General features: G+C 40.9%; 1 protein-coding gene across 1 annotated transcript in view; it reads left to right on the top strand.

Moving 5' to 3' along the window:
* Positions 1-16,708, top strand: part of LOC127578627 (interleukin-17 receptor A-like) — a 53,880-nt gene extending 37,172 nt beyond the window's left edge. The window contains exons 11-13 of the mRNA XM_052030810.1: positions 6,548-6,643; positions 12,445-12,477; positions 13,439-16,708. Of these exons, the coding sequence (XP_051886770.1) occupies positions 6,548-6,643; positions 12,445-12,477; positions 13,439-14,847 (1,538 nt within the window). The 3' untranslated portion in view covers positions 14,848-16,708. The remainder of the gene's footprint in view (positions 1-6,547; positions 6,644-12,444; positions 12,478-13,438) is intronic.
* Positions 16,709-24,303: the final 7,595 nt, after the last annotated feature.

Consider the following 24,303-nt stretch of genomic DNA (forward strand, 5'->3'; position numbering starts at 1 on the left):
TTTGTACTGTTGCCTTAATATCCTTTCAGACATATGGTGTCCAGGTTAGACACAATACTCCAGTGTTTTATAAAGATGCAGCACAACTTTTTGCTTTTGTACTCTCTGCCTCTTATGATCTACCCGAGGATTCTACAAGGCTTTATAAATGGTGGTCTCAAGTTAACATGCCTTATCCAAATACTTGCATGCAAATAAGCCAGGTTTGTTTCTACTCCTGCTTTAATGTTGCCATGTACATTAGAGTCACACAGTCATAGAGACATAAAGCAGAAAACAGGCCCTTCAGCCCACCAAGTCTTTGCCAGCCATTAATCACCCATTCACACTAATCCACCGTTAATCCTGTTTTTAATTCTCCACACATTTTCATCAACTTCCCAAAATTCTACCATTCACCTATACACTAGGGTCAATTTCCCTCACAACTCGCATGTTTTTGGCATGTGGGAGGAAACCCGAGCGTCTGGAGGAAATCCATGTGGCCACAGGGAGAAGAGGCAAACTCTGCATAGACGGCATCCAAGATCAGGATGGAACCTGGGCCTCTGGCATTTTGAGGCAGTGATTTGTTTCTCTCTGAATGAAAAACAAAATCATTCAAGCACATGATTCTTGCAGCAAAGGACAGTACAGTACACCACAGGAACAGGCAGTTCTGCCCATGATGTCTGTGCCGACCATGATGTCAATTTAAATCTAGTCCTATTTGCCTACACATGGTCTATATCCCTCTACCCCTTGCCTGTTCATATGCCTCTTTAAATGTTGTTGTTGTATCTGCTTCCACCACCTGCCCTGGCAGCACAATCCTTGCACCAACCACTCTTTTTTTAAAAAAACAACTTGCCTTGCAAAACTCCTTTGACCTTCCCCGCGCCCCCCCCCCCCCCCCCCACCACCTTAAATATATGCCCTCTAGTATTTGACCTTTCTACCCTGGGGAAAAAGACTCTATCTACCCTGTCTATGTACCACATAACTTTACATCTATCAGGTCACCCCTCAGTCTCCGACACTCTAAAGAAAACAATCCAAGTTTGTCCAACCTCTCCTTGTAACTATCACTCTCTAATCCAGGCAACATTCTGGTAAACCTCCTTTGCACCATCTCCAAAACCTCCAGGTCCTTCCTGTAATGCAGCAACCAGACCGGCACACAATATTCCAAATGTGGTCTAACCGAAGTTTTATATTGCTGCAACGTGACTTGCCAGTTTTTATACTCAGTGCCCCACTAATAAAGGCAAGTTTGTTGTACACTTTCTTTACCAACCTATCTACTTGTGTTGCCACTTCCAGGGAGCTATGGACTTGCGCCCCAAGATCCCTTTGTACATCAAAACCCCTTAGGACCCTGCCATTTATTGTATACTTCCCTCTTACATTTGACTTCCCAAAGTGCAACCCCACATTTGTCCGAATTAAGCTCCATCTGCTAGTTCTCTGCCCATATTTCCAACTGATCTATATCCTGCTGTATCCTTTGATACCCTTCTTCAATATCTACAACTCTACCAATTTTTGTGTCATCTGCACACTTACTAATCATTTTGCCTCCATTTTCGTCCAAACCATATCAAACAACAGAGATCGCAGCAGTGACCTGCAGAACACTGGTCACAGACTACCGGTCAGAATAACACCACTGCTCTCTGCTTTCTATGAGCAAACTAATTTTGAATCCAATCTACCAAGTCTCTGTGGATCCCATGTGCCATAACCTGTCATGAATGCTTTCCTAAAGTCCACATATACAGTGTCCACTGCCCTACCCTCATCAATCAATTTCGTAACCTCCTCAAAAAAAACTCAATTAAGTTTGTAAGACACAGCCTTCTCTGCACAAAGCTCTACTGACATTCCTGAATGTCCATTCTTTTCCAGATGTGAGTAAATGCTATCTCTTTTAAAAAAAAATCTTCTCCAATAATTTCCCTACCACTGATTTAAGGTTCATTGGCCTGCAATTTCCTGGTTTCAGTCCTTTTAGTCCAGCTAACTCTATGTAAGGGTATTCTAGCAATTTCCCACTGTTCAATCACTCTCCACAGCCCTGCAGATTGTTTCCTTTCAGATAGTTATCAGCACCCTTTTGAATGCCACAACTGAATCAGATGCACTCCTGTGCCTGTCAGTACATACAGAACCTTAACCGCCTGTCTGTATTTTTTAAAAAAACAAAGGTTGGTCCTTTTGACAATCTCTATTTAATATTTCCTAGTTCTTGACCCCTGCACCGACGACGTATGTTTCTTTTTATTTATCTATACTTTTCATGATTTTAAATACCCTATCAGTCCTTTGTTCCCAGCATCTCCAGTCTATGAAAACTGACTCAAGTCCTTCACCCCTGGACTCATTTTGGTAAATCTGTTCCATGCTGTCTCCAAAGCATTCACATCTTTGCTGAAGTGTGACATCCGGAACTGGACCCCATGTTCCAGTTGTGTCCAAACCACTGCTTTATAAAGGTTCATAATGACTTATTTGCTCTTCTACTCTGTACCTCTATTTATAAAGCCCAGGATCTCATATGCTATTTCTTTTTATCACTTTCTCAACCTGCTCTGCTTCTTTCAATAATCAATGTGCATATACCCTCGGATCTATCAGTTTTGTACCATTTTTATAACTGTGCCTTCCTGCTGCTATAGAGAGGTGAAAGAAATCAGAAGTGTGGAGCTGTGCCTTGGGGAGAGGTTCTGAGTGAAGGGTGTGTCATGGATTGTGGAAAGTGGGTCAGCATGAGGGTTGTCTGTCATTAGTTGGTGATGGGATCACTGATCTGGGTCAGCGAGCTCCAATTGCCATTGAGAGATGGGGAGGGGATGAGAGCAGCTCGTAGGTGGGGGTGGGAAAGCATTAGTTGCCAGGTGATGGGGGAATATTCATTCTAATAAATGAATTCCTCTGCATTAAATTTTATCTGCCCTTTGATCACAGGTTGGTGAAAAGGTTAAGCAGTCTTTCTGGTCTACAACTGTCCTCTTTGTTGTTTTCTAGATCAGAGTTTCAAGTCATTTGCAAAGTTTGAAGTTGAAACTCTAGTGCTATTTGTCCCAGTTCAGGCTATTAATATATATCCAAAAGAGGACTGGTCCCAGTGTCAACTCTGGACAGGACCTTTGAACACCATGCTCCAGTCTGCAAGATTCCTTTTTTAGTTCCTCCACTATATTTTGTTCACCTTGTTTCTCTACTGGATTATGAACCCAGTATTTATCATTTATATATCTTTATAAACATAGTCATGGCATGGTAGTGTCAGCACGATGGGGCAGGCACGGTAGTGTAGCAGTTAGCGTAATGCTATTACAGCATCAGCAACCTGGGTTGAATTCCAGCCGCTGTCTGTAAGGAGTTTGTACGTTCTCCCCATGTCTGTGTGGGTTTCCTCCCGGTGCTCCGGTTTTCTCCCACGTTCCAAAGACGTACGGGTTAGGAAGTTGTGGGCATACTATGTTGGCGCCAGAAGTGTGGCGACACTTGCGGGCTGCCCTCAGAACATTCTACGCAAAAGGTGCATTTCACTGTGTGTTTCTATGTGCATGTAACTAATAAAGAAATCTTAACTGTGCTCTAAGCTTTGCATGCCATCCATTTCTCCTTTGTGGGAATTTGCCTCTTCTGAACCCTAATTATGCTGCTTTACCTTTACATCTTTGACTCCAATCCATTTGGACTAAATTCCTTTATAACTTGTTAAAATTAGTTCACCTCTGCCCATTTGATATTTTTAACTTTTCCAAAACATCTCTAAACTTAATATTATGATTCATTGTGTTTTTTTCCCAGTTGCTTTCCCTTTAAGGTGAACAATACCTGCTCGACTTCATGCCCCAGAATTAAACCTGACAAAGGAACCACCAATGCATCCTTCCTCTTTATTTAAGATAATTGAAGTCCCACTGCTGCCATTTATTTTTTTGCAATTTGTTCCTCTTATGATAGCCAATAGTATACAGCCAACAACACAACACTTTTCAATTCTACTGTGTCTAACCAAACAGTATTATCAATTACAGCTCAGGTTTGATTTTACTGAGGCCAAGGCCTTATTGGAGCTGAATAATATGGAGATACCATTGATACTGCTTGATGGCACCTTCTTGGTCTCTGCAATTTGAGGTGGATTAGGGGCGGTGCACAGGAACGAGTATCATAATTTACAAAATGTATGATGTCCCACAAAGGGAAGATAATCTTGTTGTGGACTTTCTGATCTAGATATTAAACTGTTCTCAAACTACAAATATGAATGTTTAGGATAATATATCAAGTCAAGTGAATGGTAAGACAGCTGGCAAGGTAGTAGCATAACAATTTCTTCTGCCAAATAAAATTATTGAGTCATGTCGATTAGGAACTCAGGATGAGTCAGCAGAAGCAAAGTGAGGGATAAATATTTTCATAATTACTGGCTCCAAACTAGAACAACCAGTTAAATTATGACCATCTTATGTTAACTAACCTGAGTACCAGTCATTAGCTGGACCTGTCTGAAACAGGTATCAATGCCGCTCTATCAAAAGCAATGCATATGCAAGATTGACTAATCTGGATGATTGAGTGAAATTCTTAACTCACCTTCTGACAAGAAAAGCAAATTAATCAGATACCTCATGGCCTGTCCATTTAAGTGGAAGTTCTACATAAAAATGATCTATCCAATATACCAGCCCTAGGATAAATCTGAATATTAAATAATTCACTTTTCAGGAAGATATTAATCTGGAACTTGTTTAGCTGAATGTTCTTCCCTCTTGGTTCAAAACTTTTGTACATATTTCCTCCATTCATGGGAAAAAAAACATAATTCAGACTGCTTTTTCAGAGGTGACAAAGTCACCCTAATCACCTTTTATTCAATCCAGAAATAAAATCCATTACTCCCTTGAAATACTTCTCCCCAATCCGAAGTCGGATATTTTATTTTAATCCAAGGGCATTTGAATTGAAAGCTGTCAGATTCTGAGTCGAGGCTTCTACCCATGTTGGTTGATGCTTTAGTCATGAGCATTGTGCACATTACATGTGTGCATATAATGCAAAATGGAAGTCAGCTTCAGTGTGCTCCATGATGTGGGTTAACTATGCTTCAAGTGTAGTTTCCTTTGTTTTAAGAAAAAGTGTTTCAATTGAAATAGTCAAGCATTGAAGTATCCAGTTGAAATCATCTATTTGTGACAAATGTTACATCCATTTCATTGGAACTTTTTCTCCCCAGTCAGTATAGAAATTTCTTAATTCAAACTGTTTAGCCAGAGGTTTAGTCCAGCCAATTGTTACTGGACCAATTCTCCCATTTTCATTTGTTGTATGAGCGAAGTTTCAATTTGTTTTATCCTTCATTGGCTTTCATTTGTAACTTTAATTTCAATCAGACTGTTTAATCAATTGCCTTTAATTGTTAATTGGTCTTTTCTATAGAACCTTGATTTATTTGTGCTGACTCACCCAGAATTCCTGTCTGAAGTTGCTCATTAATTTCATTTGGCACATGTGATCATCCTACTGTTTGCCAGCTGTCTTATCATTTGGACCTGTGAAGAAGGAATCTCCAGGAATTATAAGACATAGTTTGTAATATGGTCAACTGAAGTGTAATACAAATTAGAAAAGGATGATGGGAAAATCGGCCAATGGTAGAGGTGGTTTTAAAGGTCATGTTATCATCAGATCAGGGAAGTGTTAGATTACAGGGCAAAGCTAGCTGGAGTAAGGTTTAACAAATGGAGGTTGTGATATAGGGCTAATTGGAGGAAAACTGATCTTTAGATGGGCAGAGTCATGACAACAGGACAATGCCATAAATCAGAGCACCCATTTGTATGGAGAATGGGGGGCAATTGCTGTCTGGCAAAGGAAGGAAAGTCCTGTTTGTGAAGCAGTTAGAGGCAACCCTTGCAGAGATAAAACAAAGATCAAATACTACAAAGAAAAGTGGGTTATTGATGAAATTGTGAAATCCACATGTAACTATTGTAATGCAAATATTATAAATTGCTGGAAGATGTTGGGTCAGTGGAGAATCTTTGAGCTCTCACTCGAAGTGCTCCCCAGTGTACACTGTAACAGGCCTGAATAAACCGACTTGTTTGAGAAACTCACCACTGCTGTACAAGAGATTTGCTTTGTGTGCTGTCCCGATCTGAGCCGTAATTAAGAGGGCAACTGGGCCCCACATGAAAGCCAGATTCAGGTGCGGGTTTAACATGCATGTTCCTCCAACAACCTGGGTGAACATGTCTTGCTGAATTATCCTAAACATTTGTATTTGAAGCTCCCATGAGCTGTTTGATACTTGGATCAAAAATTCCAAAATACGATAATCTACCCTGATGGGATAAAATGCGCTATGTAAATTGATTCTAGTCTCTATATGCCTCAACAGGTGAGTGGTGCTGTAAAGTTGGCTTAATGTGGGATCTATTGAGATGTATGATATGAACTGATGTGTTCTAAGTGTCAGTTGGGGTGGTTGTGGTTGCAAAGTTGTTTTAAAAATACTGTTAACCATGCTGATCTCTTCTGTTATTTGCAGCTGAGAGAACACATTTCTTTGCTGGCATTTGTGTAATCATTCTGATGATTGTGTTTGGCTGTACAATTTGGGTACAGATAAAATCCAAACCAAATGGTAAGGAACATCTTATCCAACCTAATAATTAAGTTTACCGGTCTTTTATTTCTCCAGATCTCCCCAGGCCTGTGTTTAAAATTAGTGTGACCATGGTAGTTTATGATAAATGTGCTTGTGGGATAGACATGTAGTGCTGCAATTTCATTCCTCAACTCTCCCTCCAGACACACGCAAGCTTCTCAGTATCTATCCCATAGCACACCTGAAATCCATGACGTGTTCTGAAGTGCTGAGGAGGTTTAATGGGGAAAGGAATGAAAGAAGTTGGGAAGAAAGGAACGCATGAAATAACCTACGTTTGAGTAAGCTCAGAAAAGTGGAACAGTGACATCACATTAGCTCTGAATGCCCACATCTTACTGGCCCCAGTCACTGCAATTGACGAGGAAGTTGTCTGCTTGGCCATTCAGGGTGTCGCCCAGAGCAGCTGTTCCCAACTTTCTGCTTATCGGCCACCCCGTGCCTGACTCCTTGACTGGGGTCTTTTATTGAACACGCCAGGTACGCACAAGGAGCAGAAGGGAAAACAAAACTAAAAAGGAATCAGTGCAAGGAAACTTCCAACCTTTGACTTTTGTTTCTTCCTGGTTTTCTTTTGGCTTTTTTCCACACCATACAAATTAATCCTGTTTGCATGATAAGGCAAACATTCTGCTGAGATTCCTAAGTGAGCAGTTCACCAGTGAAAGCTATAGTGTAGCCGTCCACTCAGCAGAACACTGACCGTGGGACACCTTTGTTGCTCTGTTAGACTCATGGAGTCCATCTGGGCAGTGTGATTTTCCAAAGAAATTGCAGCTCTTGGGCTGCAAAACCCACCCACTGAATACATACTAGTTTAATTTGATGCAAGTACAACAGTCATATACAAATGAATGGGAGAAAATAGCAGTCAATGAAAGGTTAGTTGAGCTTTACATCTTAGTTACTTAATTGTTTTTAAGTGTATATGATTTTAGTGTTTTAAATTTCTTTAATTGGTATATTTTAGCTTTATTTTTCTATTTTAAAAAGTTCTGAGTAATTTTATGCATGTTTCAAATGTATCCACAAACATTCAATTTAATTGGCTGTTTAGACAGCTGGCGAACCCTGGGGTGGCTGCCAAATCTTCTGTTGGGCAGTCAACCAATTACCTCAAAAGAGTGCAATTAGCTGATTGCCCAATTGGTGTGCTTCCCCAGACCTCACCAATGAGTTGGGAGCCAGTTTCCCAGCAGAAGCCCTGGAACATGCTGGGAAAAGCAGTGCAGATCAGGGCAGAAGGAGACCAGTGATCTCAGGACTGGCAGATTTTTCTCAGTGGCTTTAATTAGAGTTCTTTCTGCAATTTGACAATTTCTTTGGGTGGTTAAACTGTTGAGACCAGGATTTCTGGGCTGAGGCGTGTAGGATGACCTAAATCATCTCAAACGATGCAATGGTACTAGGTTATCAGTACAAGCAGTAGGTTACACGTAAGCTGCTTGCATAAGTTTATACTTGTTATCAGTTGCATCTAAATCAATGCCTTCATCAGACATTTATTGTAAAGCTTCTGATGATATGATGTCAACATCTACATGATTGATGCAAGCAACCAGTGCAAAGTTCCCTGTTGATTAACTGCAAATCTTGGCCCAGTAATTTGAGTGTCCAGTATCACATCAAGGCAGCCTGAATGACTGAAAGTTGGCCTATACTTCTTGAAGGAAAGTTCCATTATGGCTGGAATAGAGACTGCAAGCCAGCAATGGAGCTATCTAACTTGGAAATAGATGTAATGGTAGCATGGCATGGAAGAAAATTGGCTGCTTGGTTTAAGGACACCACACTAGAAAATTTGAAGATGACGTAGAGTTATGGGGAGTGGCAGGGCCCTTGGTGGTGGGATATGACACAAGGGAATCTTCCAGTGGGAATCCTCTCTTCCCATTGAATACTTGTAATGAGTGCCAGGAGTTGAGCCCTGAGTAACATATCATGTATCATCCCTAAATTCCATATCCCACCAGTTCCTTGCTACTCAATAGAAAGAACATTGAATTTTCCAATTTCAGGCAACCACACCCTTCGTGTTCTACTCCCACACACACTCGCCTGTCCACCCAGCCTTCTCCCTTTGTTCATCTTTTCCATCTCCTACCCCCCACCCAAATTTGGTTCCACCTATTACCTACCAGTCTCTGTCCCACCTCTGCTCCACCCTGATTCTATCTGCCCATCATCCCCTCCCCATTTGGTTCCACCTATCACCTACCAGCCTCTAATCTAGCCTCCTGTGTATTGCTATATCACTGGCAATTTCTCCTCTCCCCCCTCGATCCTGATAGTGTCTTGATCTGAAATGTCAGCTTACACCGTCTACCTCCACAGATGCTGCTTGACCTGCTGAGTTCTTTCAACCTTCTGTTTTTTGTTCCTTATCCCACCAATTCCATCCCCATTCACAGATATTATTCAATGCAAATAAAATTGCTTGCCTACTAATTTTTCTCAATCTGGACTCTCACTCTGGGACTTCACAGCCTGCACATATTGTCTGCTATTCCACCATGACAGGTACATTACACAATGTATAACACACAAGTATCCCCTCTGCTTCCCCCCACCACCCCCGCCCCTGCACTCCTCCACAGCTCTTCCTACTGCCGCTTTTGTAATATGGAGAAGAGACTCATCATCTTTGACTGGGATAAGCATTGTTGAAACCATGTCCAGTTGTGTGGTTGTACCATTGAAGATAATAGTACCCTCAAATTAATCTTCCCCTCATCTCACAACCTCTTCTGTTTTACAAGCTAAAAATAGTGTAACCATGCACTTGTTGGTTTTCCCGTTCCTCTGCCCTTGCATCTTTCTCCTAAACTGACTTTACTCATGGTTTTAGAAAAAGCAGTTAAGATGAAAACATGGTCACATGATTTCACACTTACAGTTTCAAACAGATATTGATGTATGATTTAGTGTGGAGGTGGGATCTGAATATGGGAAGAAACCAGGTGCATATTGCCTGCAACCTTGACCAGAGGAAAGAAGACTGTAAATGCCAGCTGCCCATCACATTGCATGTGGGTTCTTCAGAATATGGCTTGATGTGGCCATCTACAGTGATTGATGGGGAATACACAAAGAAATAGCCGGCATCATTAGAAAGTCTGTGCCACATCAAGGAGCTCTGCACCACTGTTGCACAATGATCTTCACTGAGCTGGGAGCCGAGCCTTTCCAGTACGGAAGTAGCCGGCAACTCCATTAGCATTTTGTGAACCCAGCCATTGTGCAGTTATTTCAGCTGATGCCTTGGTTCCAATTGCAGTACAAGCAGGACCATCCTGCATCCAAGTGCTGCACTAGGAACTCCGATTTCTGATATTCAAACACAGCTTGCTGCTGTGCAAGTTCAAATGGCCCTGGGTGCTGATGCGTAAAGGGCTGCGGAATGTCACAGCATTCTTTGATCCAGTAGGTGACCAGGATTGCTGAAGTGCCTCAAGAGCACACAAACGGCATCTACAAATGTGCAGATGACACCACTGTTGTTGGTAAAATCTCAGATGGCAATGAGGTAGTGTTCAGGAGTGAGCTAGATCAGCTGGTTGAGTGGTGTTGCAACAACAGCCTTGCACTCAGCATCAGCAAGATCAAGGAATTGATTGTTGACTTCAGGAAGGGAAGTCGGGAGAACACAAACCAGTCCTCATTGAGGGGTCAGCGGTGGAAAGGGTGAGCAGCTTCAAGATCCTGGGGGTCAACATCTCAGAGAATCTATCTTGGGCACAACACATTGATGCAATCATGAAGAAGGCATGCCAGTGGCTCTACCTCGTTAGGAGTTTGAGGAGATTTGGTATGTCACCAAAGACTCTTGCAAATTTCTATAGATTTATGGTGGAGAGTATTCTGACTGGTTGCATCACAGCCTGGTATGGAGGCTCCAATGCGCAGGATTGCAAGAGGCTGTAGAGGGTTGTAGACTCAGCCAGCTCCATCACGGGCACACCCTCCCCACCATCAAGAACATCTTCAAGAGACTGTGCCTCAAGAAGGCAGCATCCATCACTAAGAACCCTCACCATCTAGGATATGCCCTCTTCTCGTTACTACCATTAGGGCAGAGGTACAGGAGCCTGAAGATCCACACTCAACGATTTAGGAACAGCCTCTTCGCCTCTGCCATCAGATTTCTGAACAATCCATGAACCCATGAACATTACTTTGTTATTCCTTGTTTTTGCACTATTTATTTTGTAATTTATCATAATTTTTATGTCTTTGCACTGTGCTGCTGCCGCAAAACAACAAATTACACCACATTCAATTCAGTGATAATAAACCTGATTCTGAGTGATACGGCCATTTTCTTTGCCATCAAGCAACCAGTCCAGACTGGTTCTGCCTATGCTGAGAGAGTGCAGGGATTTCTTGGCCAAAATTGGTTGATATTGTCTTCCAGTGGCACCTGCACTAGTCATAGTTGAAAATGAACTGTGCTACAGCTGCTGGTGTACAACTACATGTTGATATTTAAAGTCAATATTCATGACTCATTAGTAAAATCTCGGGTGGCAATGAGGAGGCATACAGGAGTGAGCTAGATCAGCTGGTTGAGTGGTGTCGCAAAACACTTGGATGATAGGCACTAAGTGGATGCTTGAGGCATTTTGGTATTTCTGCTTGGTTATGAATTGGTAATAACTTCCCCTTCCTGAAGTCAACAATCAATTCTTTGGTCTTGCTGATGCTGAGTGCGAGGTGGTTGTTGCGACACCACTCAGCCAGCTGACCTAGCTTGCTCCTGTACGCCTCCTCGTTGCCATCTGAGATTTTACCAACAACAGTGGTGTTTGGTATTTCTACTTGGTATATAGTTACAAATTTGTTTTGCCATGTTTATTTTGCTTCCTATTATTTTCTGTATTTTGGGCAAAAGGATGTTATGATGCTCCGCCTTGCAGAGAAGGTAATTTGGGGTTTGCTAGTGAATGGGGAATTGTTACATTTGCAGTTATCACAATGAGATGAGTTGTTCACAGGCCAGCCAGAAAGGGGCTATCTGAGTTGACTCCTTCCTTGACCTACCACCATCTGTTCCCCAAATGGTTAATGCCAAATGCTTTGCTCTCATGATGATGAGTTTAAATGATGTGCAGCTTAAACCTACTGAAGCAGGCAAAAAGTGATAGCCATCTGAGATACCACTTTGGGAATTCTTCTCTTCAACTAGTGCCATATCTAAATACAAAGCATTGAAACTGGAAAACCCCAAACTGTGTCCCCCTCCTCATCCTGCCCTACTAGTGCTATTTAAAGAAAACAACTTCAGTAGGTTTAAGCTGCACATAACATCACTAATATAGCATGCAACATGACTCCGAAAATAAATGTACAGAAGCACATTGGATGCAATGTTGTATCTAAGTTGGGGCCCCAAAGAAGCAGAATTTTGCAGCCCAAATACTACATTGTGAGATTGCGAACTGCTCTTTTTTTAAAAAAAAAGAGGAACTTGTGCATTTATCATACTTTGTGCATTGTTTTTTTCCAGCAGGATTTTCTTTTGTTTTGTCTGTCCTTTTTTTGTACTGCCCCCAACTTCTCATTTTTCTAAATATCAAAGTATTTTAATACAATGTCAATGACAGTGCATTGTTCAGTCAAATGTATTCCTGTGCATATCAGCCCCACAGATTCATTTACGTGTTCTCTTGGATGCTGAGGAAAAGTGGAAATGAATATTGTTTTGCCTGTTATTGAGAAAAGATTTTGTTTTAAGTGATTTTTTGCTATTCAATATTAAGACCATCTCTTCTTTTCAGAAATAATGAAACTACCAGAAAAGCCATCTCATGGTATGTTAACCAAACTAGAATCACTTCATTTTTTCTCTTTATTGACATAATGTATGCATGTTGAAAAGCTACATTTACATTCACCTTCCAGTAAAGGTAACCTTGCACTATCAATGCCAAGAAAATGCAATTAGTGTGACCAGGGTAGTTCAATTATAAATGTAGTTTTGAAAATTCAAAATAGAAATATAAAAATGACAGGTTTATTTTTAATGGGTAACAGTGATGTTTGTGTTCCCTGGACCTAGTATTGTTCTGTTTTCCTCTAATCCTGCATTCTATGAAGATCATGCAAATTTAATTCCATTTGTAGATGACTTTCAGGTAAGGTCTCTGAACCAAGTAAATGTGCAATGTAGTGTTGTTGCTTTGCACTAAGCCACACAATTATAGGATGTGTCTTTGTGATAATGTGTCCCCTTTCTCTACCTGCTCTTCATTTGAGAAATTCAGCTTGTCTTGATTTCTGAAGGCAGTCATCTGTTGATCTCTGTGAAATGTTTAATTTTCACACTTGAATACATGCCCTTTGTCACAATATCCTGTTTTAATTGCAAGTAGTCTTCTCGGTTTTACCAAGTTATCAACAGGCCTGTACAAAATATATTTCAATCATTCACTCGCAATCAATTTCCTTTTTTTAACCTGCTCAGACTGCCTCCTCTTTCTGAAAACAAGCTCTCCAAATTCAACAGTGCTTGACTCTAGGGATCCATATCTTTTATGAAGTAAATCTGGTAACAGTTGCCAATGTAATGTGGTTAGTCTGTCACATGATGAAACATTCAGGACCATGTCCAACCAGAGAGGCAACTCTAGATTTATAGAATAATACATTTTCCTTCCTACCCTCTACCCTGACTGTTTCTCAAATTGCAATGAGGTTACTTATTAGTGACTTTTTTTTGCTTGACTCACTGAATTATTTGTTTGGATTTAATGTCAAAACTTTTCTTTCTAGTTGTACACCAAGGATTTCCACAGGTGCAAAAGAAAGTCCTGATCATTTATTCGCTGGACCATAACCTCTACCAGAATGTTGTTCTAGCATTTGCACAGTTCCTGATGACTGCCTGTGGTACCAAAGTGACTTTAGATTGTTTACAGAGTAATGAGGCTGCAGAAATCGGGCACATGAATTGGCTCACATTACACAAAAACGAGTCAGACAAGATTATCATTCTATGCTCCCGTGGAACAAGGGCGAAGTGGGAAGCAATGCTGAGTATGAAACAGAGAAAGATATTACTGAAAAGTGAAGAACGCTCGCCAATGCACGACATGTTTACTCCTGCCATGAACCTGATTTTGCCAGACTTTAAACGGCCAGCTTCATTTGGAAAATACATTGTTGCATATTTTGATGACATCAGCAGTGAAGATGATATACCTGATCCCTTTAATGTTGCCGTGAAGTACAAACTGATGAAACAGTTTGAAGAAATACACTTCAGAGTGCAGGATTTGGAAAAATATGAGCCAGGAAAGACTTTCCATGTGGCGGGAATAGCACTGGATGATTATCACAAATGCCCATCTGGTGAAATATTGAAAAATGCACTTGAGAAGTTTAAGTTGTTACAAATGGAACAGCCAGACTGGTTTGAAAAAGAATGCATCACATCCCCAGAGGAAGCAGGGATGGAGGAAGAATCATCTTTTGATTTTTCGGCAATTGATCAAAATGTCTTGCAATATCAGCCTTTTGGTGTGCCTTGTACTGTGAATGAAGTATGCATGGCCAAATCAAATGATGAGACATTTGTACAGTACCCAGTAGGATTTGAGGATGCAGTCCAAGACATGGGTTTGTCACAAAATGTGATTGGAATAGACTGCAGTGAAGCACAGGTTCTGAACCCAATACGCACCTTGGAGCCATTGTATCGTATATCCACATTGGACTGCAGCCAGACTGTTTTAAACTACCCTAATTTTGAGTCTCCTCCAAAGGCAGAAGGATCATTGAAATTGGAAAAGGATTGTATGATGCAGAATGACATCAGGACTGTTCCTCAATATACTTGTGAAAGCAACATCACAGTGAATGAAGCTGTTATGGACTCTGGTGGTGAACAGATTTCGGGTATTTCTGATGATGTAAAGAGGAGACTTCAAGACCTTCAACAGATGCTCCTCCTCCGGGATTTCATGTCATCTGTGGACTCAGCCAGTGAGGTTGCTGGATATCCACAATCTCTCTCTCTCCTAGAGAAAAAAGAAAATACAGATTCAGACCAGGGCTATAGCTCCCAACAGTCGGTTGATGAAATTCCATTAGGAAGTGTGAGCATTTCTTCTGATGTATTAAATGACTTAAAGATGCTGCAGATGGCTTTACTTAATGAAAGCATGGGAATGACTGAGTAGAAAGCGAGCGCATTGCTCAATGCATAAGACATGCAGCTAGCTCTCTTAATGATTCAAGACAGTGAATATTGGCATTTTTTTGATAGGTATGTCAGTCTTAATATTTAAGCTTTGTGTGTATGTACATTTGTGTGTGTGTGTATAACATACAAAATCTATTTTTAAAACAAATGTCTTAAGCAGATATAAAATTCTCATAGAGAACAGAATAATTTTGTGGTCCTGGATGTGGTTCTGTTTGGATTTGTATGAGAAGGGTGCTATAAATATTGTGTTGGTAAAATGGACTCTAACTCCAAAGTCCGAGACTCGCACAGGTTTGAAATAAAATCTGAATATAGATTTAATTGAAATAGGATTCGCTGTATCCTCAGTTGCAAAACTTGTTGGACTGAAATTTAAATATGTGCCAAAGCATTAATCCTGGACAAACACAGGACATAAGTGTTTCTTTATTTATTTTGTTTAAAAAAAGCCATCTCCAATGTTGTTGTTGTTGTGCCCTAAATTAGGGTAGAAACTGGTTTCAAAATTATGGTACAAGAATTTACAGGGAATACACAAATCTACTGCTCCCTGCTATTTGCTGGAAGAATGTCATTAAACAATATGGCAAGGTTATCATATTAAAAGATAGCAGCATTCAGAAGGAGATTGCAACAAGATTCCCAGAATGTATGGTCTTAATCTTAATTTTGTTCTTGCTTAACTTTACTGTGAAGATTTGATATCCTGTTGTGATTAAGGACTTTGTTTCATCTCGGAAGACAAATTTGTCTGGAAGGTGTAATGCATTACCCGATCATTGCATGAAGTACTGCTTCAATTACAGGTGAGCCTCTGCGAACTTTCACAGCATTTGAGAGCTAACAGGTTGGAAACTCTTGTGAGTGTTGCACATTCTTGTAACTGAAAATGTGCAATTCAAGAAAGGTTTTAGTTGGGGATTAGAGAAGGAACTGGGGATAGAAATTGGGGCCTCCATCAGAGTGGGGGGGGGGGGGAGAAAGGGAAGCCTGGCTGGTTGAGGGGATTAAGAGGATTTGGGAAAATTGTTGGGTGGTAAGGGAAGTTCAGGCATGAATAGTCAGGAAGGAGGAGGAGATTGGTGGGTGGAGGTGGGGGAGAAGCCAGTACTGTGGGGAGCCTGAAAGATGGGATGTGCATTAGTGAGGTCACAGTCCAGCAAAGTGGTGAAGATCTGATTGCCCCAGGACTGCCCAATGGTGGTCGTTCAGGAGTCAATGTGGTCTAATTTATCCTGTAATGCTCCATAAGGAGGGTTTGCACAAGGGCTGACATAGTTAGAGGTGTGTCTGATGTAAAAGAGGTGTTAGATGCACAAGTGCAAATTGCATTGAAATGTGTTGAATTGTGCCTTGTTGAATATTTGGGACAACACGAAACCCAGAAATAGTCATTATTGTGTTTCAGTTTATGGCAACTCATCTTGATCCAGAGGAACAGTCTTAGAACTATAAGTTTCAGACCTTAAAAAGCTCAAGTAGTGCTTTGTGATTTGATTTCTAAACCATTATGTTTTGGATTAGTGCAATATCATACTCAATGTTAAGCACAGATAGGTTAATTCCCAGTAAATGATGAACCTTGATAATGTTTGCCGCAAAAAGCAAATGTCAAATGTTGTCATAAAGTAGTGGTGAAGAACAGTCTTTATTAGGAATCATTTAATCAAGAGAATTATTATGGAAATTCTAGAGAATGTATATGATATATATGTGCTGTGCTTGTGTAATTAATGTCATTGTATATTGTAATTAACATGAAATGAATATTTTAACAATGAGAATCTCATCTTAGCTGCTGACTTCTAACATGTCAATAAATGTTTTTATTCTAACTTCGATGTTTCATTTTCATAGACACAACTTTTACATTTCAGAACACCTGAAGTGAGGTGAACGGAGTAAACAATACCTGCTCTTCAGTGGTGTGGCTGAACCAATGAGTGTTAATCAAGGCACTTCGCCTTAAAGTCCACCTGAGTAGGCTGGCAGGACCTTGTTTAACTTCTCATCCAAAAGATAGGACCTGTACCAATATAGCACTGAGAATAGAGTTAATGCCCAAAATTTGGAAGGATATTCGTTTTTTCTTGTATTAATAGGAGACCATTCAGCCCATCTTGTCAATGCCAAATGTTTGAAAGTGCTGTCTAATTTATTTTTGCACTCCAACCTTTCCATTAACAACCCTGACCAATTACGGATTTTGCAGAATTTCCTTGCCACCACCCTTTCCAGTAGTGCCTTCCAGATCGTAACAACCCTCTGGTTTTACCATCTATTTTGTATCTGTGATTTCTGACAACTGACTCATTTGGCTCTCAGTTAGTCCTCTACCTGTCTGGGTAGATTTTCTTCATCGCTAACATGTCTCAGCATTTAAATGAAAAGCAAATGAAGAAACTGCAGCTACTGGAAATCTGACATTAAAAAAAATCCTGGAAACACTGAGCAGTTCCAACAGAACTGTTGGAAAGAGAAGTTGAATTAACATCTCAAGTTGAAGACAAAGTGAGGGGAAAATATTGAATGTATCCAGCATTTTCTCTTTTCCAGTATTTAACTATCCTTTATACATTTTTATGTTACACCCACTAATCTTTTCTCTTGCACTTTCTCTTCCTCTGGATTCTGTCACAACGTGTTATCCAACAAGCTCTGACCTTAAATATTCCAATCTTCCACTTTCTTAGTTTGTAGCTGAGTTCTGTGACGAGAGAATAGGCTTTGTTCCCTGACCATCTTCACTGGATATCTTGTGATTTTAGAAACTGAATCTTCAGAATAGGAATTATAATTCATTTTTTATTCTGTCCTTTTAAATCTAACAATGTTCAATGTTCCCCTTGCTCCACTTTAGTTCCCGAGAACAAGCCCCAGTTGGCCTGTACACAATATTGGTATTGGTTTATTATTGTCACTTGGACCAACGTACAGTGGAAAAACTTGTCTTGCATACCGATCGTACAGGTCAATTCATTACACACTGCAGTTACATTGAGTTAGTACAGAGTGCATTGATGTAGTACAGGTAAAAACAATAACAGTACAGAGTAAAGTGTCACAGCTGCAGAGAAAGTGCAGAGCAATAAGGTGCAAGGTCACAACAAGATAGATCATGAGGTCATAGTCCATCTGATCGTATAAAGGAACCGTTCAATAGTCTTATCATAGTGGGGGTAGAAGCTGTTCTTAAGTCTGGTGGTACGTGTCCTCAGGCTCCTGTATCTTCTACCCAATGGAAGTGGAGAGAAGAGAGAATGACACGGCTGGGTGGGGTCTTTGATTATGCTGGCTGCTACACCAAGACAATGAGAGGCAAAGACAGAGTCCAAGGAGGGGAGGCTGGTGTCCTTGATGCGCTGGGCTGTGTCCACAATTCTCTACAATTTCTTGCAGTCCTGGGCACAGCAGTTGCTGTACCAAACGTGGTACATCCAGATAGCATGCTTTCTATGGTGCATCGATAAAAGTTGGTGAGAGCCAAAGGGGACAAACCAAATTTCTTTAGCCTCCTGAGGAAGTAGAGGCGCTGGTGAGCTTTCTTGGCTGTGGCATCTATGTGATTTGACCAGGACAGACTTGTTGGTGATGTTCATTCCCAGGAACTTGAAGCACTCAACCCTCTTGACCTCAGCACCATTGATGTAGACAGGTGCATGTACACCACCCCCTTTCCTGAAGTCAATGACCAGCTCTTTTGTTGACATTGAGGGAAAGGTTGTTGTCATGACACCATTCCACTAAGCTCTCTATCTCATTCCTGTACTCCGACTCATTGCTGTTTGAGATACGGCCTACAACAGTGGTATCATCTGCAAACTTGTAGATGGAGTTAGAGCAGAATCTAGCCACACAGTCATGAGTGTATAGAGAGTAGGGTGGAGGGCTGAGGATGCAGCCTTGTGGGGCACCAATGTTGAGAATAATCGTGCCAGAGGTATTGCTGCCTATCCTCACTGATTGCGGTCTGTTGGTTAGAAAGTCAAGGATCCAGTTACAGAGGGAGGTGTTGAGTCCTAGGTCTCGGAGTTTGGTGACAAGTTTGCTTGGGATTATTGTATTGAAGGCATAGTGGTAGTCAATAAACGATAGGAATCTCTGATCTCACTTTACACTATCATTTGGTCTATATGAGCGTAATACAAATCTGTTAGCAATATACAGTATTTTACATTTTCCTGAAATTTGCTAATGTACACCCCTATCTCCTTGGGGATCTGTAGTAAATATGCAGTAAAATAACCATTACCCTTCAGCCAAACAAATTGTCCTTGACCTCTCGAATAACATCCCTCAGTACAGTAGGAATCATCTTTATAGGCAGTTCCTAAGAAAAGAGGATTGCTTACTTCCACTCTGGTCGTGCAAGGTCTGAGGTGGATGATAAGAACAATGTGAGAAATGCAGACCCTTCCACGGATGGGGCAGGAGGTGGCTGAGGGGGATGATGAGTGTGCAGTTTGTGAGGTGGTGCGTTCTTCCTGCCCCTCGTGCAAGGCTTCATTATGCCCCTGATGCACGGATTTGAGAGTCCATTATTTTGAATGCTTCTTCACTTCTGACATTCCCAAGAGTTGATGAGAATGTTATATTTTTTCTCCTCCAAGACACTTTGAACACATCCTTGAAACTCTTCTTCTGTTAGCTTGGCAATTTCTTCCTATGACAGAGCTCAGAAGAGAATATCTGTTTCTGGAGATTAGTGACAGGCATGCAAACAGTGTGGCCTGGACAACGCAGCTGTGAGGGGAACTAGGCCCTTAGTGCTGGGGATAATGGCTTGGGGGAGGACAACTGACATCGGTTCACGTATCCTTCCAGTGAATTTGGAGGATTTTTCAGAAATGGCATTGATGGTCTTTTAACAGTTGCTTGAGGTGCCTGCCATGGGTAGTCCACGTTTTTGATGAATATAAAACTATAGAATATAGAACAACTGCTGCCCAGCTGACCATGAATGTTATGACAGTCTTTGTATCAAATAGTCTTTGGTCAATCAAGGAAAATGGTGTTCTGCCCCAATGTGAACTTGGTGAACTTCATCATGGTCCACATTTATGTTAGTCTTGCCATGGACTTTTTAACACTGGAAGGCAGTGTGATGCAGCAGGGCCAGGTTGATAGAGGACTGTGTGTCTTGCAGATGTTGAAGGTAAGACTTGAAGAAAAATTCTCCAGAAGGCGCTCTGACTATGACTCAGAGAAAATTTCAATGATAGTGTGGAGTTCTGCTGTGGGGCAGGCATGAACGTATGCAGCATTTGCACGCTGTGGCTAAAGTACTGAGGTTTCGGTGACCTTGGTTTTGGAGTGTCATCATGACAGGCTAAATAGTTTCCCAATAGTTTTGAAGATCAACAAATCTGCAGGAGTAGAGCTAGAGGTGAGGTACAACATTGTGGCAAGAAAGATTGAGAAGTGTTGGGCAAGGATGCACTGTTTGATACTGATCTTCACTGAGATTGGCACTGAGAATGACTCATTTGTCATCATCTTGGCTTGCATGTTGGCATGAAGCAAAGTTAAAATGGAGACTAATTTCTGTGGGTAGTTGAATTTGTGGAGAGTGCTCCCAAATGATTGAGTGAAAGGCTTCAGTAAGGTTGACATAGATCGTGTGCGTAATCGCTGATGATACTCCCTTTGGTTTCCTTGAATTTGTTGCATGGGAAGGTCATGTTCGCCATGTCTGTTGGCAAATAGAGTCCACATGACGATTTGGTTACTGGGAGAAGGCAGTTCTGAAGGACAGTGCCAATTGATTCTCCCTGAATGACAGCAGTGAGACCCCCTCTGTAATTGCCATAGTTGAACTTGTCTCCTTTCTTGAAGATGGCCATGATGAATAGTAGTATATGTATTATGATAGTAAAATATCCTTAACAATACTGTGTGCTATCCCCCAGTCTCCAACACTTGTATTTCAATCCTTCCTTATCCTTTTTAAATATATTATAACCAGGGCAGTTAGTTCCCCTTTCCTGTTCCTCTTTAATGCAAGTCTCCATTATAGCCACTAAAGCATTATTCAACATGACAACCTGTGCCTGAAAATTGTTCACTTACAACACAGCTAATAGCTTGATACTTTTATTTCCTCCAACAAATGCCCGCTCTCTGCACTATTCTTCCTCAAGAATTAAGAATTGTCTTAATTCTTACCTTCCTCATCATTGAATCCCTGCTCACTTCAGTACTCGTATTAAGGAACTTTTGTATAAGAACCAGGAGAACCCAAAATGGAATCAAGAATTGACGACTTAAAGCAAACCGAAGCCAGCTGGCATGTTGCGTAAATCCATTGAGAGAGAGCATGCATCAGATCAAAACTGAAGTATCTTCTGACAACCAAGTAACATGCTGAATGTCATTCTTATTACTTTGGGTATGAGCAATCTATTATGTTATGAATGTACTCTCACTGAGAAAACCTTATATAGATTTCAAATATTTTCTGATTGACACTGCTCTAAGTTTAAAAGAGAATGACTTTCACTACTTGGATATATCATAGGTTTATCTACTTGGCTTGTTCACAGTATTACAGAACCATTGTTTAAAAAGGCATCACAGGTAATCGAGAGTAGAATTAGTAATTTTACTGCAAGTTAAATATTTACTTTGCTGTATTAAATGTTTTTCTTTAGCCTGAAAAATAAAGATTAAAGTTTAAATTGTGCAAATCTTCAATCTGTGGAATACCAGAGATTTATAGGTCCATATACAACACACTAAAAATTAGAGTTGGTACAAAAAGTAATTTAAAGGGCTAATGGAATATTATCATTTATCTAAGGGTTGATGTAAAGCAGCAGTTGTGAAAGCTCTAGTTAGGTAATATCTGGAAGGCAGTGTTCAATTCTGAACACTGGAGCTCAAAAGACATATTGGCCTTGGAGAAGATGTGGCTCAAATTCTACCTCTAAAGGGGTTAAATTATATGGAAAATTTACATTGCCTGGGCTTGTATTCTTTGAATATATTTGATGAAGAGGTGGTCTTTAAGATGTTTAAAGGATCTGATAAGAGTGCACAAGAGGGAAACCATTTCTTCCAGTTGAAGGATCCTGGGCAAAGAAATTAGAGTGAGGATATTCAAGGTATCAGAAAGCAGTTGGTCACAAAATAGATGGTGTAAGTCTGGAATATGTTTTTCTTGAAAGAAGCTATAGAGGCACATTCAATATTAAAGTTTCAAACTGTCATTGATAACACTTGTTGACAAAAGTATTAAAGAATAGATGAGATTTAAGCTGGATTAATGGAGTCAAAACACAGATTAATCATTTAAAACAAAAAGCAAGTGTCGGCTGCTTGAGCCCTGTGCCGTTGAAGTCGTGGGCAATTGCAAGGCAAGTAGTTCAGGCACAGTGGTTAAGGTGCTGGTCTAGTGATCGAAAGGTTGGATTAATGTCTTGGACATGTGAATTTCACATCTCCTTATGACATAGACTCATTGTGCCAAATGACCTCCAACAATTCCATTCCTTCACTTATTTCCCTATAACTTACTGTCTCTCATGCCCACCTACACCAAGGGTAATTTCAAGTAACTAATTAAACTATTAGCACCACTTTGGGGTGTGGGAAGAAACCCATGCAGTCACAGGGAGAATGTGCACACTCTGCAGAGACAGTATAAAGAGACTGGGATTGAACCTGGATCCCTAATGTCCAGGCAAAGTTGTTCTCACTATCCAGTAGAGATTTGTAATACATTAAATGCCAGTTAGTAATATTCCACCCACTTTCACAACCACACCAGTGATTAATACTGGTATTTTGACCCGCACCAAGAGACTGCTTAAAAAGAAACTGATCAGAAGAAACTTGTATGGCTTTCTGAACAGCTGTCTGATGACCACCAGCATTTTTGATTTAAATCAAACTGGTTGGCCTCCTTAAATTAGTGCTGGATCAATGTAAAGGTACAAAGAAAGGCCCTTTGTCTGTTTCATTAGAAATAGTACAAAGACTAGGGAACACAAATTTAAAACATTGTGGAAGAGATTCAAGGGGATGCAGGGAAAAACTTTGAAAGTAGTTGTTATCTGGAATTCTGATAATTTGCAGGTGCATTGCATCTAATCATCAGTCATTTTGCAGTTTATCCCAATCTATGTGAAAGTTGTGAGAGGTTTGTGATAGTGGCCAGATTTGGATACAATACTCCAGTTGCAACCTAACTGATCTTATATGCAGGGGGCAAGGTTTCAGATTTGTTGATCATTGGGACCTCTTCTGGGGAAGTTACGACCTGTACAAAAGGGATGGGTTACACCTCAACTGGACAGGGACCAATGTTCTTGCAGGTAGGTTTGCTAGAACTGTTGGGGAGGGTTTAAACTAGTTTGGCAGGGGGATGGGAACCAGAGTGATAGGTCAGAGGTTGGTGCATTTAGTGTACAAGTAGATGCAGAGTGTAGAAAGACTGAGGAAGGATAGGCAGATGAAAGGGCAAAATTGCAGTCAGTTGGATGGGCTCAAGTGTGTCACTTTAATGCGAGAAGTATCAGGAACAAGGCTGATGAACTTAGAGTGTGGGTAAGTACATGGAACTATGACATGGTGGCCATTACAGAGACTTGGCTTTGCAAGGGCAGGAATGGCTGCTGGATATTTTCCAGGGTTTAGATCTTTCAAAAGAAACAGGGACGGAGGTAAAAGAGGTGGGGGAGTGGCTTTGCTGATCAAGGACAGTGTCACAGCTGTAGAAAGGGAGGATGTCCTGGAGGGATCTTCTTTTGAGTTAGTGTGGGTGGAAGTCAGAAACAGAAAGGAAGCGATCACTCTATTGGGAGTATTCTACAGATCCCCCAATAGCAGCAGAGATGCTGAGGAGCAGATCGGGAGAAAGATTTTGGAGAGGTGCAAAAATAACAGGGTTGTTGTCATGGGTGATTTCAACTTCCCTAATATTGATTGGCACCTCCTTAGTGTAAAGGGGATAGGTGGGGCAGAGTTTGTTAGGTGTGTCTGGGAAGGATTTCTGACACAGTATGTGGACAGGCCGACTAGAGGAGAGGCCATACTGGACCTGGTACTAGGCAATGAGCCTGATCAGGTTTCAGATCTCTCGGTGGGAGAGCATTTTGGAGAAAGTGACCATAACTCCATGACCTTTACCATAGCCTTGGAGAGGGATAGGAGCTATGGGAAAGTATTTAACTGGGGGAGAGGGAATTATGATGCTATTAGGCAGGAACTTGGGAGTGTAAATTGGGAACAGATGTTCTTGGGGACATGCACAACGGAAATGTGGAGGTTCTTTAGGGAGTACTTGCATGGCTTCTGAATTTCACATTTCCTTATGACATAGATTCATTGTGCCAAATGACCTCCAACAATTCCATTCCTTCACTTACTTCCCTATAACTTAGTGTCTCTCATGCCCACCTACACCAAGGGTAATTTCAAGTAACTAATT

The sequence above is a fragment of the Pristis pectinata genome, chromosome 15 (assembly GCF_009764475.1).
Source record: "Pristis pectinata isolate sPriPec2 chromosome 15, sPriPec2.1.pri, whole genome shotgun sequence".
NCBI classification, from domain to species: Eukaryota; Metazoa; Chordata; class Chondrichthyes; order Rhinopristiformes; family Pristidae; genus Pristis; species Pristis pectinata.